Source organism: Phoca vitulina, unplaced genomic scaffold, assembly GCF_004348235.1.
Source record: "Phoca vitulina isolate PV1807 unplaced genomic scaffold, GSC_HSeal_1.0 scaffold22, whole genome shotgun sequence".
In the NCBI taxonomy this organism is placed as follows: domain Eukaryota; kingdom Metazoa; phylum Chordata; class Mammalia; order Carnivora; family Phocidae; genus Phoca; species Phoca vitulina.
Window position 1 is genome coordinate 12,227,619 of NW_022589725.1, and position 12,166 is coordinate 12,239,784.

Genomic DNA, 12,166 nt, shown 5'->3' on the forward strand with positions numbered 1-12,166 from the left:
ATCTTTATTCTTGTCCCCTTGGAGCATGCTGAGATCTGAACCAAGTTATGGTTTTTTAAGGATCTTGGAGGAGAAACTTCATGCATGCTGAGATCTGAACCAAGTCATGGTTTTTTAAGGATCTTTGAGGAGAAACTTCATGCAACTGGGAAGTAGACTTCTGAGAAAGGGGCTCCTGTTGGCTGGTGCAGTATTCTGAGGAACATAATAAAGCTGGTTTTGGAGCATTAAAAAAACAAAAACAAAAACCAACAACTTGTAAACTGAAACCAACTTCCCCTGATTGGGTGAAAAGCCATTGCTGGGTGATGCTTAGAGGAAGAGGAAGCAAACAGGAAAGAAGAGTTTTCTTTTCTCCTCCTTCAGCCTTGCAATCTTCCTCTAGTAAAGGATCCTAACAAGGAGCAAACCAGTAAAGAAGATAGGTGGTTTTCAGAGTCCCAGACCTAGCACTGCAAAACAGAGTACAGAAAGATAGATATGTAACCAAGAGATAAAAGCTTAACAACCACCACAATTTATTTAACAGAGTAAGTGATATAATATATGTATGCACAGAAGGGTGCCAGGCATGAATCAAGGTAGTGACAAGGAGAAAAAGAGGAGGGGGAACAGTTTGGGGTGGTCATGCAAAGTTAATTGCTAATGACTTGAGGAACATGAACACTGAATAAGGGCTCACTGGTGTTGGCCATGAAGGAAGTCATAGATGACCTGAAGTAAGTTATTTTGAGTTGGGGGCATAAGCCAGATTATCCAAAATTGAGCACTGGATAAAGGTGAGGAAGTAGAAACAATGGATAGCAATATCTCTCTTGAGAAGTTTGGTGATAGAGGGAAGAAAAATGGGATTATCAGGGCCGAGAGAAGTTTTCTTCCATAAACCACAACTTTGCAGGTTGCCAAGGGACCTATTAGATGAGACCAAAACTCTCACTTCACAGTAAGGAGATTGTGGCCAAGCTACCCAAGGTCACAGAATCATCCAGAAAATATCTCAGACAAGACAGGGAGACTTGTTCCTTAGTTTTTGGGAAACTCCAGGCCAGAGTGTTGAGGTATTTCTGAGATAAAGGCTAAATTAACCTAGGAATCCTCCCCCACTCTGCAAACTTTTGTCATCATGATCAGGCACACTGCCATCTCTGGCTATCTTTCCCCCTGCCCACATGGCACCACGGAGGCAGGATATCCCACAGTTCAGAGCTGCAAAAAACAAGTTTATTGTGAAAAGATTACAGGGAATCAGCACATGGATTCTGGTGAGGAGTTACAGGGAAATGGCCTCTATATCCAGAGAAGTAGGGGAGATCCTTGGAGTCCAGGGTGGGTAAAGAAACTCCAGGCGGCATCTGAATAATCAACACGAACATCTATATAGATGATGGTCTGGAGTGTGGAGGACATTCCAAGGAGGAGATCAGCAAGCGGGACCTGATTCTGTGTGATATACTAAAGATATTAGTCAACCTCGTACCCCTCTTTAAGGAGGGTGTAAACCAGAGCTGAGAGCCTCTTCCTCTCCCCTAGCTCACGTCCCTTGTACTGCTGTCCACTATCCATGGTGCTGAACCATATTCCGGTCTGGACATCCAGCCACTGCCTATTCCTGGATAAAAAATTCTGTTCCCTGTACTGTCTCTCATCAACTACGATGGATTTTCCTTGTCACCTTGACTTACTTCATGACACAAGGATGTAAAATACTGCCAAATGTCCTGCTTGATCAAAGGACATATTTCTTTTAATATTGGCAACACAGTCACACTTACAAAGTACTTTCTAGGTTGAACCAAATATGTAGACTGAATATGACATGGGGACACGGTTTGGAGCTGCAGTGATAGATGGCAGCCCAGATATATTGGTGGGTATAAAATGAGATGCTCTAGGCTTTTCAAAGTGCTGCAACTGGCAGCAAGTTAGTAGAACTGCATTGTCCAATATGGCAGCCACTAGCCATACATGGATGTTGAGCACTTCAGTCGCAACTAGTCCAAACTGAAATGTTCTGTAAGTATGATATACACACCAGATATCAAAGACTTAGCACAAAAAATAGAAGGTAAAATATTTCATTAATAATTTTATATTGATTAAATGTTGACATGATAATATTTTGGATATATTTGACAAATGAAATATGTTGCTATAAATATAATCTGTTTCCTTTTCCTTTTAAAAATTTCATCACTAGAAAATTCTAAGTTACATGTGTATTTTGTGTTATATTTCTATTGGACAGCATTAGTTTAGAATCTTACATAATTGAACTATCAACCCAAAGACATAGATTCAATTATAGTGTTGGCCATTCAATTTCTTACGTTTCCTTTCATGGACTGCACCTTCTTCTTGGTAGCTCAACCCATCACATGAACCCTTGTTTTCAGAAAGCATGTGTATAGTTTGCTACAAACTTATCCTTACCACCCATGCCTCCATCCTCCATGACTCCTATGACCAGTCACCTAGAGCTTCTGCCCATTGTTCAGAGCATCAGGTCCTTTCCTACTCCTGTGTATTTGCACATCATGTATCCTCTGCTTTTAATGTTTTTTCTTCCCCATAAAGAAAACTCTTAATCATTCTTCAACATCCAGTTTAAATCCTGCATCTTCTTGAAGCCCTCGTGGAAGTCCCCAGGCAGTGCTGCTGGATCTTCCTCTGCTTCCACAGTCTCCCAACCAGAACACTTTACTGCATATAAAATTGCCTGTTTATTTGTTTGATCCTTTACTAGGCTGGGGACTCTTAGGGCTATGTCTAATTCATTTTTGTAATGCTGGCACCTGGGATACAACAGGGAATAAGAAAAAGTCCTTGCTTGCATGAAATATACATTCCAGTAGTGGAGACAGAAAAGAAACAGTATAGTAAAAAGTCAGATAATAATGAATTTTATGAAGAAAACTAAGGAGGGAAGAGAGTGGGAGATACGCTTTTTTTGAGAGACCTGAGATGACGACACTTGAGCAGAGTGTATTCAACATAGAATAGTTGCAAATAAATACAGAATACATAAATAAAACTCTTTTTACAGAAAGATGATGCCTTGTATGGCTGAGCCCCTTCCACATCCCAGTCACGTTGCTCTCCTTTCTTGCTTCTGAAAGGAAAACTTATTCCTGCTTCAGGGCTTTTGCACATGCTCATCCTCCTGTCTGTGGTGTTCTTCCCCTCGGTCCTGGCACAACTCCTGCCTTATCGTTCATGGCTCAGCCGAAAGATCTCACAGAGCCTTCTGCCTGACTCTACTCTCTTAATTTGATGCCTCCCTCCCTGCCCCCACCCGTCACTCTCTCACACCGTACTTGGTTTCCTTTACAGTACCCACCATCCTCTGAAATTTAGTTGACTATGCATTTATTTCCTAGTTCATTGTCAGTACACCCAACTAGGATAGAAACTCCAGGAGAACAGAGTCTTGTGTTGTTCAGGGCCATATCCCTAGCAGTTAGCACATAGTAGAAGCTTCATTGAAATTTTAAGAATGAATGAATGACCCATTTATAATGACCCTAAAGGCCAAGTGCCATCACTAAGGAATGGAAATATGCTCTGATCTCTCACCGGATTGGTGCAACCGTGGCTCCTTTACTTTGGGGATATTTGGATGGTGGCTTGGTACCTGCCCTGCTGCAGCAGCAGACCTAGAAGGCAAAACAGATACCTTAGGGCGCCTGGGTGGCTCAGTCGTTAAGCGTCTGCCTTGGGCTCAGGTCATGATCCCAGGGTCCTGGGATTGAGTCTCGCATCGGTCTCCCTGCTCGGCAGGAAGCCTGCGTCTCGCTCTCCCACTCCCCCTGCTTGTGTTCCTGCTCTCGCTATCTCTCTCTCTGTCAAATAAATAAATAAAATCTTAAAAAAAAAAACAGATACCTTAGACAGTGGGAGTAAAGGAGGATCAGAGAGGCCAAAGGAGTTTTCTTCTGCTCCACATGGGGGCAGAGCAGGGTCAGGGAATGAGTCAAACATTTGGAGACATGAGGCTGGAGCTGGAGGCTCTGCTTAGTGGCTGGCATCTCTGATCACTTCACTGACAGTTCTGGGCCTTGTTTTCCTCATCCATAAATTGGGAAGAACTGCTCCCTCCCAAGCTAGTAACTTAAGAGCTATACATTGAAACAAGACCGTGGAGGGAGTTGACATTACAGCAGCTGGTCCCCATTTGCCTGGCCATGTCTCCAGAATGGTGGCCCAATATCAGCGGAGTGAGGGTATTGGTCAAGCTGCCCCACTCACATTTACTTTGGGTGAATCTGGGACCTGCACTTTGGGAGCTTTAAGACTCATTCAAATTAATTGCCTCAAGCTTCCTACTTCATAAATAGTGAGCTCCCTGTCAGTGGAGGTATGTGAGCAGAAGCCAGAAAACTGCTTGCTGGGAGAGATATTTGAAGGAACTTTAGAAACCCAACAAGCTGGCACTTAATAGGACTAATGAATCTTCAGTGAATGAAGGAAGAGTCCTTTCAGCCCAGAAAATTCTATTGGTTTTCAGATTCCCATTGATTTTCAGATTCAGATTCCCAGCTGCCTGCTTCGGCTTCTGGACCTGGAAACTTTGGGTCCCTGGAGGTAGAGACTACCGGAAGGAAGCAGTCTTTGGGCTGAAACCAGGCCAATTTTCTGCTCATTATGCAACACCATCCAATCTAGAAGGATAAAGGAGAAATCAGGCAGCTTTTCTTCCCCAGAGAAGCTCCCATTTATATCTCAGCTTCTCTAGGCTTTGGGACCAGAATGGGATTGAAACCAGCCTGTATTAGGCTAGTGGTGGAGGTTCAATGGCCAGTGCAGGCAGAGTGCTTAACCCTGGGCATGGTGCCCAGGACTCCCTCAGCAAGCGGTCCCTGAGTTTATGAGGATCGTTATTAGCAGGGACCATTCTGCCTCATGGAGGCCAGGATGTTTTGCCTGGGAGAAGTGTCAGGGGAGAGGAGATGTAAAGGGTGAGGGAGGAGTCTGAGCTTTGTCCCGGGGTGTCCTCTGTCTTCTCACCACCAGCACTTACTAATCAGTTCGTTAGTCACTTGCGGATTCAGATTATAAAGATGCGAATTAATGAAGGTACACGTCTGAAAGACAAGAAAGTATGCAAGAGTCAGGAGGAGGGATTCACCAATGGAGGCTGAATATTCAGGGGGCAGTCAAGGCAAGTTCTCCTTCTAAGACAATTTATCTTAGGGAACAAGCAAGTAGGGGGGTTGGGGGGACAGACTGCCCAGAGGTCACATGTCAGCTGAGCTATTTGGCAGCTCTGTGACTTAGGTAAGTCATTGGCATCTCTGGAACTTTTTCTTAAATCTGGAAAATGGAGATAATACTGTTATTTAGAATATGAGATGGTTTTGGAGAATAAGAAAATTCATGTAAGATCCTTAGCACAGTGCCTGTGTGCTTAATGAACATTAGCTGTTCATTTTATGATTACTTATACTTATTTTAGAGATAAGGAAACTGAGTCTTGGAGAGGCTTATCAACTTATCTCCAGCCACACAGATGCTGATTTTGACTTGAAGAATTAAATAATATCTGTAAAGCACTTTACCAATGCTGGTTGCAGAATGGGAACTTGATAAATGCCATTCTTCTCTCCCTAACTCTCCTTCTGAAAGATTTACTTCCAGTTTATATAGATATATTTTAAAGATTTTATTTATTTATTTGAGAGAGAGAGAAGAAGGAACTATGGGAAGGGGCAGAGGGAGAGGGAGAAGCAGGCTCCCCACCAAGCAGGGAGCCCGATGCGGGGCTCAATCCCAGGACCCCAATCCCAGGACCCCAAGCTCATGGCCTGAGCCAAAGGCAGCCACTTAACTGACTAAGCCACCCAGGTGCCCCGATTTCCTTCCAGTTTATTAAGAAGATATAGTCCACCAAGCTCTGGGTCTTAGACTAAAAAACTGAAGTAGTAGTTTGGGTTTATAAACTTACTTTTGCTCCCAAATTATTGATTATCAGGTCTCCCAGGACTCTCTCTATGTTTTCCACAATAATTTGTTTCATTGGGGTGACGCTAAATGAAGAATGAAAGTAGAACAGATTAAATTCTCCCCAGTTCTCCTTTCTTTACATCACTTATGTGCTCAGTTGACCCCACATTATTTAAAGTCTCCTTGTTTCTACAGCTTTCCATGACCCAGCCTTGCCCTTCTGCTCCAACCTACGTCTTAGGGCTCCTTAAAATTAATCTTTCAATTGAAATCACCCTGCCCTCATCATTGTTTCCCATGACCCCCCTCTCCTTGCCTATTTTGTTCCTCTCTCCTGGAATGCCTTCTTCAGCTTCTACCACGCTTTTAGGTCCTGATCACTCTCTTTCCGGCACTTTCCTGTTCCTCTCATTATCTAATGCTCCAACAGAACTTTTCTCCTTAGCCCAATGGTCATGCCTTCATGGAAGGAGTAGTGTAATATTCTTCAGTTGGGGGAGAGGAGAAAGAAGCGGGGAGATAGCAGTGTAAATGTGTCTTCAGATTCCTGACTCAGTCCATAATCCTTACAGGTAAGGGTAAATCTCATTCTCAGGCCAAGTGTTTGCTTTATATATAAATCGGCTAATCTACCACTTCCAGCCTGAGGATTCAGATTTCCCTCAAAGGAAAGACTAGTTTCCTTCAGCATCTCAAAAGACAAAAAAAGACACAGAGCCACACTGACAGAATTTCCCCTGGGGGAAATGGCTGTGAGTCAAGGGTGTCCTTATCTGGAACAGGACAGAAGGACATTACCAAACGTGTAAGGGCTCAGACAGGATTCCACACTCAGATCTTTCTTGATCAAGTGAGCAACTGGGAGATGAATCAAAATAAAGAAATCACGAATGAAAAAGACCCAGTGTACAATAGGTTGGTGATGACTATTGGATTCAGTTAATCATGGACATGAGCCTAAATTTTAAAAAATCTTATAAAGAAGATTGTAAAAAAGAGATTATAAGTTTAGAAAATAACATTTAGTAAAAGGGCAAACCTCTGAAAACAATTACTCTGAAGAGGAGGTATCACAGACCAATGAACAGATGGTAAAATCCTTGCTTTACTGGTAGTCAAGAGAATGGCATCCATGGGATTTTCTGCTGAAAATCCCTACTGAAGAGAAAAGTTGTAAAAATGAGAATAATTGGTCCAGATTGGCTATGGGGTGAAACTTGACCAATGTCAGCCAGAAACACGTCACTTCAGTTCTGTTGGCGAGGTATTTGGTAAGGGATTTGGAATGCCTTAAAACTATTACATACCTTCAAATTTAAAAGTCATAAAACTGTTTACACTCTTTCAGTAATCTTAGGAATCTATAATTTCCTGCACCGAAAGGTTCAGGATTATTTACAATAGCAAAAAATTCAGAAATAACCTAAATGTCAGCCAATAATTGAGTGAGCTTGCTTTGTTTGTCCTTGGTACTATTCAGTGAATCTCTTTTCATGCCAGTGAAAATATTGTTTTCATAATAAGCAAAAATTTTAAATGACGTGAAGTTCTTTTTGTAAGACACACATCCCCATATGCACAAAAGGCTCATTGGAGAAGGGATTGTTCTGCTAGTGAGGTCTTTCAGGTGAAGCCTCCTTGGGGCTACATCACAACCAGTTGGATGCAGAGAGAGAAACATGGAGAACTTACAAATTTTCGGATTGGATCCATACAGTGTCAGGTGCAATCCTGCAATGCCCAAAGGCAAGTTGATATTTGCTGTCTTCACCCTTCTCCAAATAAAGCTGGACTCTCATATCTGTCCGTACATGGAATATGCAGGCATTAAGAGCCAGAAACCTGTGGGAGGGAAGAATGAAGGCTGGTGGGGGAGAGTCTTAGGGCTTAATTCCTGCCATTTGTTTCCAGAATGAGAGTTCCCCCATGTTTGTGCAGGACCCTCAAAATCACCCTGTGAAGATCATTTCCTCCTTTTTCAAAAGAGGCGATTCGGGAGAACAGGGATGGCTTTCTCCAAGTCGTGCATCCAGCCAGTGGTGAAGCCAGGTAGGTCTGTGTCCAGGGTGTATAACTGATACCCCCTATCTCTGGCTCAAGGGACAGTTAGAAAGGAAACGGTTGATTCCAAGTATAGGATCCTATCAAAACTGAGAAACTGTGACTTTGGAAAGTACTCTTCTAGAGGTCACAAAGTCCGTGGCCTTCAGGGCCAGGCTTGAGTTGGAAATGAGTAAGGGAGATCAGGGACTGGTTTCACAGAGAGGGGTGACAGCTGGGATGAACCGAAGAATGCCTGTTCTCCCTGAAGATGCACTGTGCAGACCGAACAAAACACATCTGTGCACAGTCTCTAGGCAATGGTGCCAAGGGGCATTGGGGTCTAGAGCAGATTCTGTGTCCTTGTCTTAAGTTGTATTCAGTCCGAGCTAGGTGGGCTCAGGAAGTCCAAATAAATGAGGGTGGGGCTTTCTGGATAAAGCAGAGAAAGGAAACCGGCTCAACCTACTCTGCTTTCCCTAGAAAGGCCCCAGCTTGGAAGCATTCAGGTATTCCCATGCTCTAATCCTACCGGAGAGAGTGGCCCAGGCCCGGAGAGGGAGGGTGTTTTTGCCCCAACCACACAATGAGACTTCCACTGGACACCCTTTAGTTATGGCTGCTTCCCACACCCACACATCAGCGGATTACCAGTGACTTGCAGCTGTTACTTACTTTATTTGTATGGAAAATGCAAATGGTGTCCGTAACTTGACCCCCTTGAAGTTAGGGGAGTTCTCAAGGCAGACCTGAAGCAGTCGAAGGTCTTTGATCTGTACCCTGGGTGAAAAAACAGCATAACAGGGAAGGTTGTGGCTCTAGCCGTGGGTGGACCCTGCTTTGTGCAAAGGCAGGTCCCCTGCAGAGCAGAAGCTGACCGTATGCAAAGATGGTTACTGACTCATTAATCATGTAATTTATCACATAGCTGTTATGCTCAGGGAATATAGTCCTGAGCAAAAAGAACCTCTTGCCTTAATGCATCACAGAATGGTCACGTCTAGCCCTTTGGCCAACACCAAGCAGGCTGGAATAAATGAGTGAATAAATAATGAGTAGAAGACGGAAAGCTATAGACAGCTAATGCTCGGGCAGAGCATATATATGTAAAACAGTAAACACAGTAAGTGAATACATAATGTGTCAGGTGATGGATGCAGTGAAGAAAAAGCCTGGCAGGATCAGGTGAAGAGGATGACACTGGGAGGAGTGGTATTTTAGAGCATCAGGGAAGGTTTCTCATAGCAGGTGACACTGGGGCAGGGTCATGAATGAAGTTAGGGTACAGGTATGAGGATAGACGGGGGAAGAAAGGGCCAGGCAGAAGACAGAGAAAGTGCACAGGCCCTGAGGCTGGAATAGCAATGGGCTCAGTGTGTGTGTGTGTGGGGGGCAGTCAGAGCTGGGCAGCAGGGGGCCTGTGGGCCAATGGTAAGACCTTTGGGTTTGGTTCTGAGAACAGCTAGAAGACATTGGAGAGTTTGAGCAAGCGAGTTACATTGTCTGGCCGACTTAGAACGATGCTTCTGGTTATAGGTGGAACAGAATGGAGGAGGAGGGGGCTTGCCGTGGAAGCAAGGGGACCTGGGACCATAAGTCAGAGGGAGATGGTGGTGGTTCAGACCAGAGGAGGTGCAGAAAATGGTCAGGTGCCTGGCTGACAGGGTGTGTGGACAGGCTGCATGGGGGTGTGAGTGAAGAGAGGGGCATTGGATGATGTCAGGATTTTAGGTCAGAGCGACTGGATGGGTGGAGTTTCATCAGCTAAGATGGGCTGGCATGGGGGAGGAGTAGGCTGGGACGGGGGTGGGAGTCATCAGCAGTTTTGAACGTACTAAGAAGAGGGCCCTGAGTCGTCATCGTCGTCGTCGCCTTTTTTTTTTAGATTTTATTTATTTGAGAGAGAGAGAAAGAGCATGAGCAGGGGGAGGGGTAGAGGGAGAGGGACAAGCAGACTCCCTGCTGAGTGGGGAGCCTGACATGGGCCTTGATCCCAGGACCCTGAGATCATGACCTGAGCCAGTCAGACACTTAACCGATTGAGCCACCCAGGCGCCCTGGGCCCTGGGTCTTCTAGGGTCTGCTGGCCAGATGGCATCGATTTTTGTGATTGCCACATTGTTACTGTAGACGTTATTATAACTGGTACTGCTGACTGGGGGCTTACTGAGGACAGGTTGCTGTGTAAGCACATGACCTGTATTATTTCACTTAATATTTACAACAGTCCCGTGGGGTCAGATGCTATAGTTCCCCATGTAACGGGTAGGAGTTGAGTCTCAGAGAGGGGAAGAGACTGAAAGTGAGCAGCCATTCTTTTCCCAGACAGAGAGACTGAACCCAAGTCTTCAGCATCTCCCTAGCTTCTGCCTCTACCCCCAGTGGGAATTTCTCTCCACCAGTGGGTCTTAGTCCATCAGAGTGGGAGGGGCTGTTAGTTGAGGAAAGGGCCTCTGGTAGAGTCAGAAAATGCCAGGAGGGTGCTCACAAACCAACAAACCAGGACAGTCTAGACATGGGAGGTTCTGATCAGAGACCACTCACATTAAATTGGCATCTCTGTTGGTGAGCAGGCCGCCAGGATGTCCTGGTTGCCTCTTGCAAGGGTGAAGACATTCTTCAGCGACCCCTGGAAGTCAGTTGTCTGCAGGGCGGAAAGAATGTTCGTACCAAGGAGTCCTTGTGTCAAAGCTGAAAAACAACCTTTCCGCCCCCCGACCCCCACCATTAGACATTTAGATGCCAAAGATTCTCAGATGCAGCCTTGACCTCTGAGCATGTCCCACATATGGATCTTACTCCTCATTCACCTAGTTTTCCTGGCCTGCTTGGTGCTGGGCCAAGTTCCAGGCACAGTCATTCAGCAAATATTTGTAGAGGCCTACTGTGTGCCAGGGCCATGCCAGGCTGCACCCGTGAGAACAGGCAGCACTCTCTGCCCTCGTGGAGCTGGCGTTCTGGTGGGGATGAGGGAAGAGAGATGATAAAGTAGTGAGTAAAGGGATATGTGTGAGTCAAGTACAGATAAGTGCTGTGAAGAGGCTGGTTTCAAAATATTCAACAACCAGCTGGGCACAGGCACCAACCAATCAGAAAGGACATCAACCATAGCTCTGTAGCCAGGTCCTGTGACTCCTGGGCTGTGCCAGGGGTTGACTCATTAGATTTTGGTTGGTGAGGAGGCTGGAGTCCTGGGGCTGAAGGCGGGATGGTTGGGGTGATGAGGGTACCACCTGGGGAGTCTTTGGGCAGGGGCTACTTCCCAAGGAGTTTAGAAAAACATTTCAGTATTTTAACCACCACAGCCATACCATGCATTCTGCTGAAGCTATTTTTGTCATGAGGGAAAAATAAAAGGCAGATTGAGGAATTGAGAATATGGGGTGAGGGCAGTAATTCATGCAAGGGTGTCAAGGAATGTCTTCTGCAAATGCAACATTTTGCAGAGACTTGAAAGAAGGGAGGGAGCCACATTGATAGTTAGTGGAAGAGTGTTCCAGGCAGAGGGAACAGCAAGTGCTAAGGTCCTGGGGTGTGCTCCATGTGTTGAAGAGGCTACTGTGGCAGGAGGGGAGCCAGTGAATGGGGGGTAGTAGAAGAGGTGAGCAGGGGCCAGTCCAGGTGGGGCTGGGCCTTTGAATAGATAGACCAGGGCAAGGAGACAGGAAAGAGGGGAATCTTGGGAGAACAGTATTAAATATAGTAATGTAGTGATGATCAGAGCAGCTAATAATCATGTTAACTGCCTCCCAGGCACAATGCTAATTAGAACTTAACCCACCTTGGCTCACGGTCTAGACTTTTAGGAGAGGCCTAAGGTTCTGACAAGGCCAGGTGTGACCCAAGGCAGGATAGTCTCACCATTGGTGATCTGGGAAGAAACTCTGGACAGGGCTTCTTGAGCAGAGGATGAGGCCAGCAGCCCACAGAGGAGAATGAAGAGGCTGGAGACCTTTAGCATCCTGGGTCAGGCACCTGTGGGGGAGCAGGCAGAGAGGGTCAGCTGCGGGGTCATTCTCTGAGAGAGAATTCTATGAGAGGGTCTCCCCAGAGCTTCGGTCTATGGTGGCTACAGAACTCATGTGGCCTAGTCTACAGATGGGGCCAGTGAGTTTCAGAGAGGAGACATGCTTCTCCTCACAGTATAGAGCAAGAAATGAAGATTCCAAGAGATGAAGTCACCTGC

The 12,166-nt window shown here is 45.5% G+C and overlaps 1 protein-coding gene across 1 annotated transcript; it reads right to left on the minus strand.

The window, feature by feature from the left end:
- Positions 1-3,597: 3,597 nt before the first annotated feature.
- Positions 3,598-11,941, minus strand: LOC116642067 (latherin-like). Its single transcript, XM_032420170.1, is given in 8 exon segments — positions 3,598-3,653; positions 5,018-5,081; positions 5,942-6,023; positions 7,633-7,782; positions 8,656-8,760; positions 10,525-10,550; positions 10,553-10,671; positions 11,842-11,941. Coding segments are annotated over 8 exon segments (702 nt in total).
- Positions 11,942-12,166: the final 225 nt, after the last annotated feature.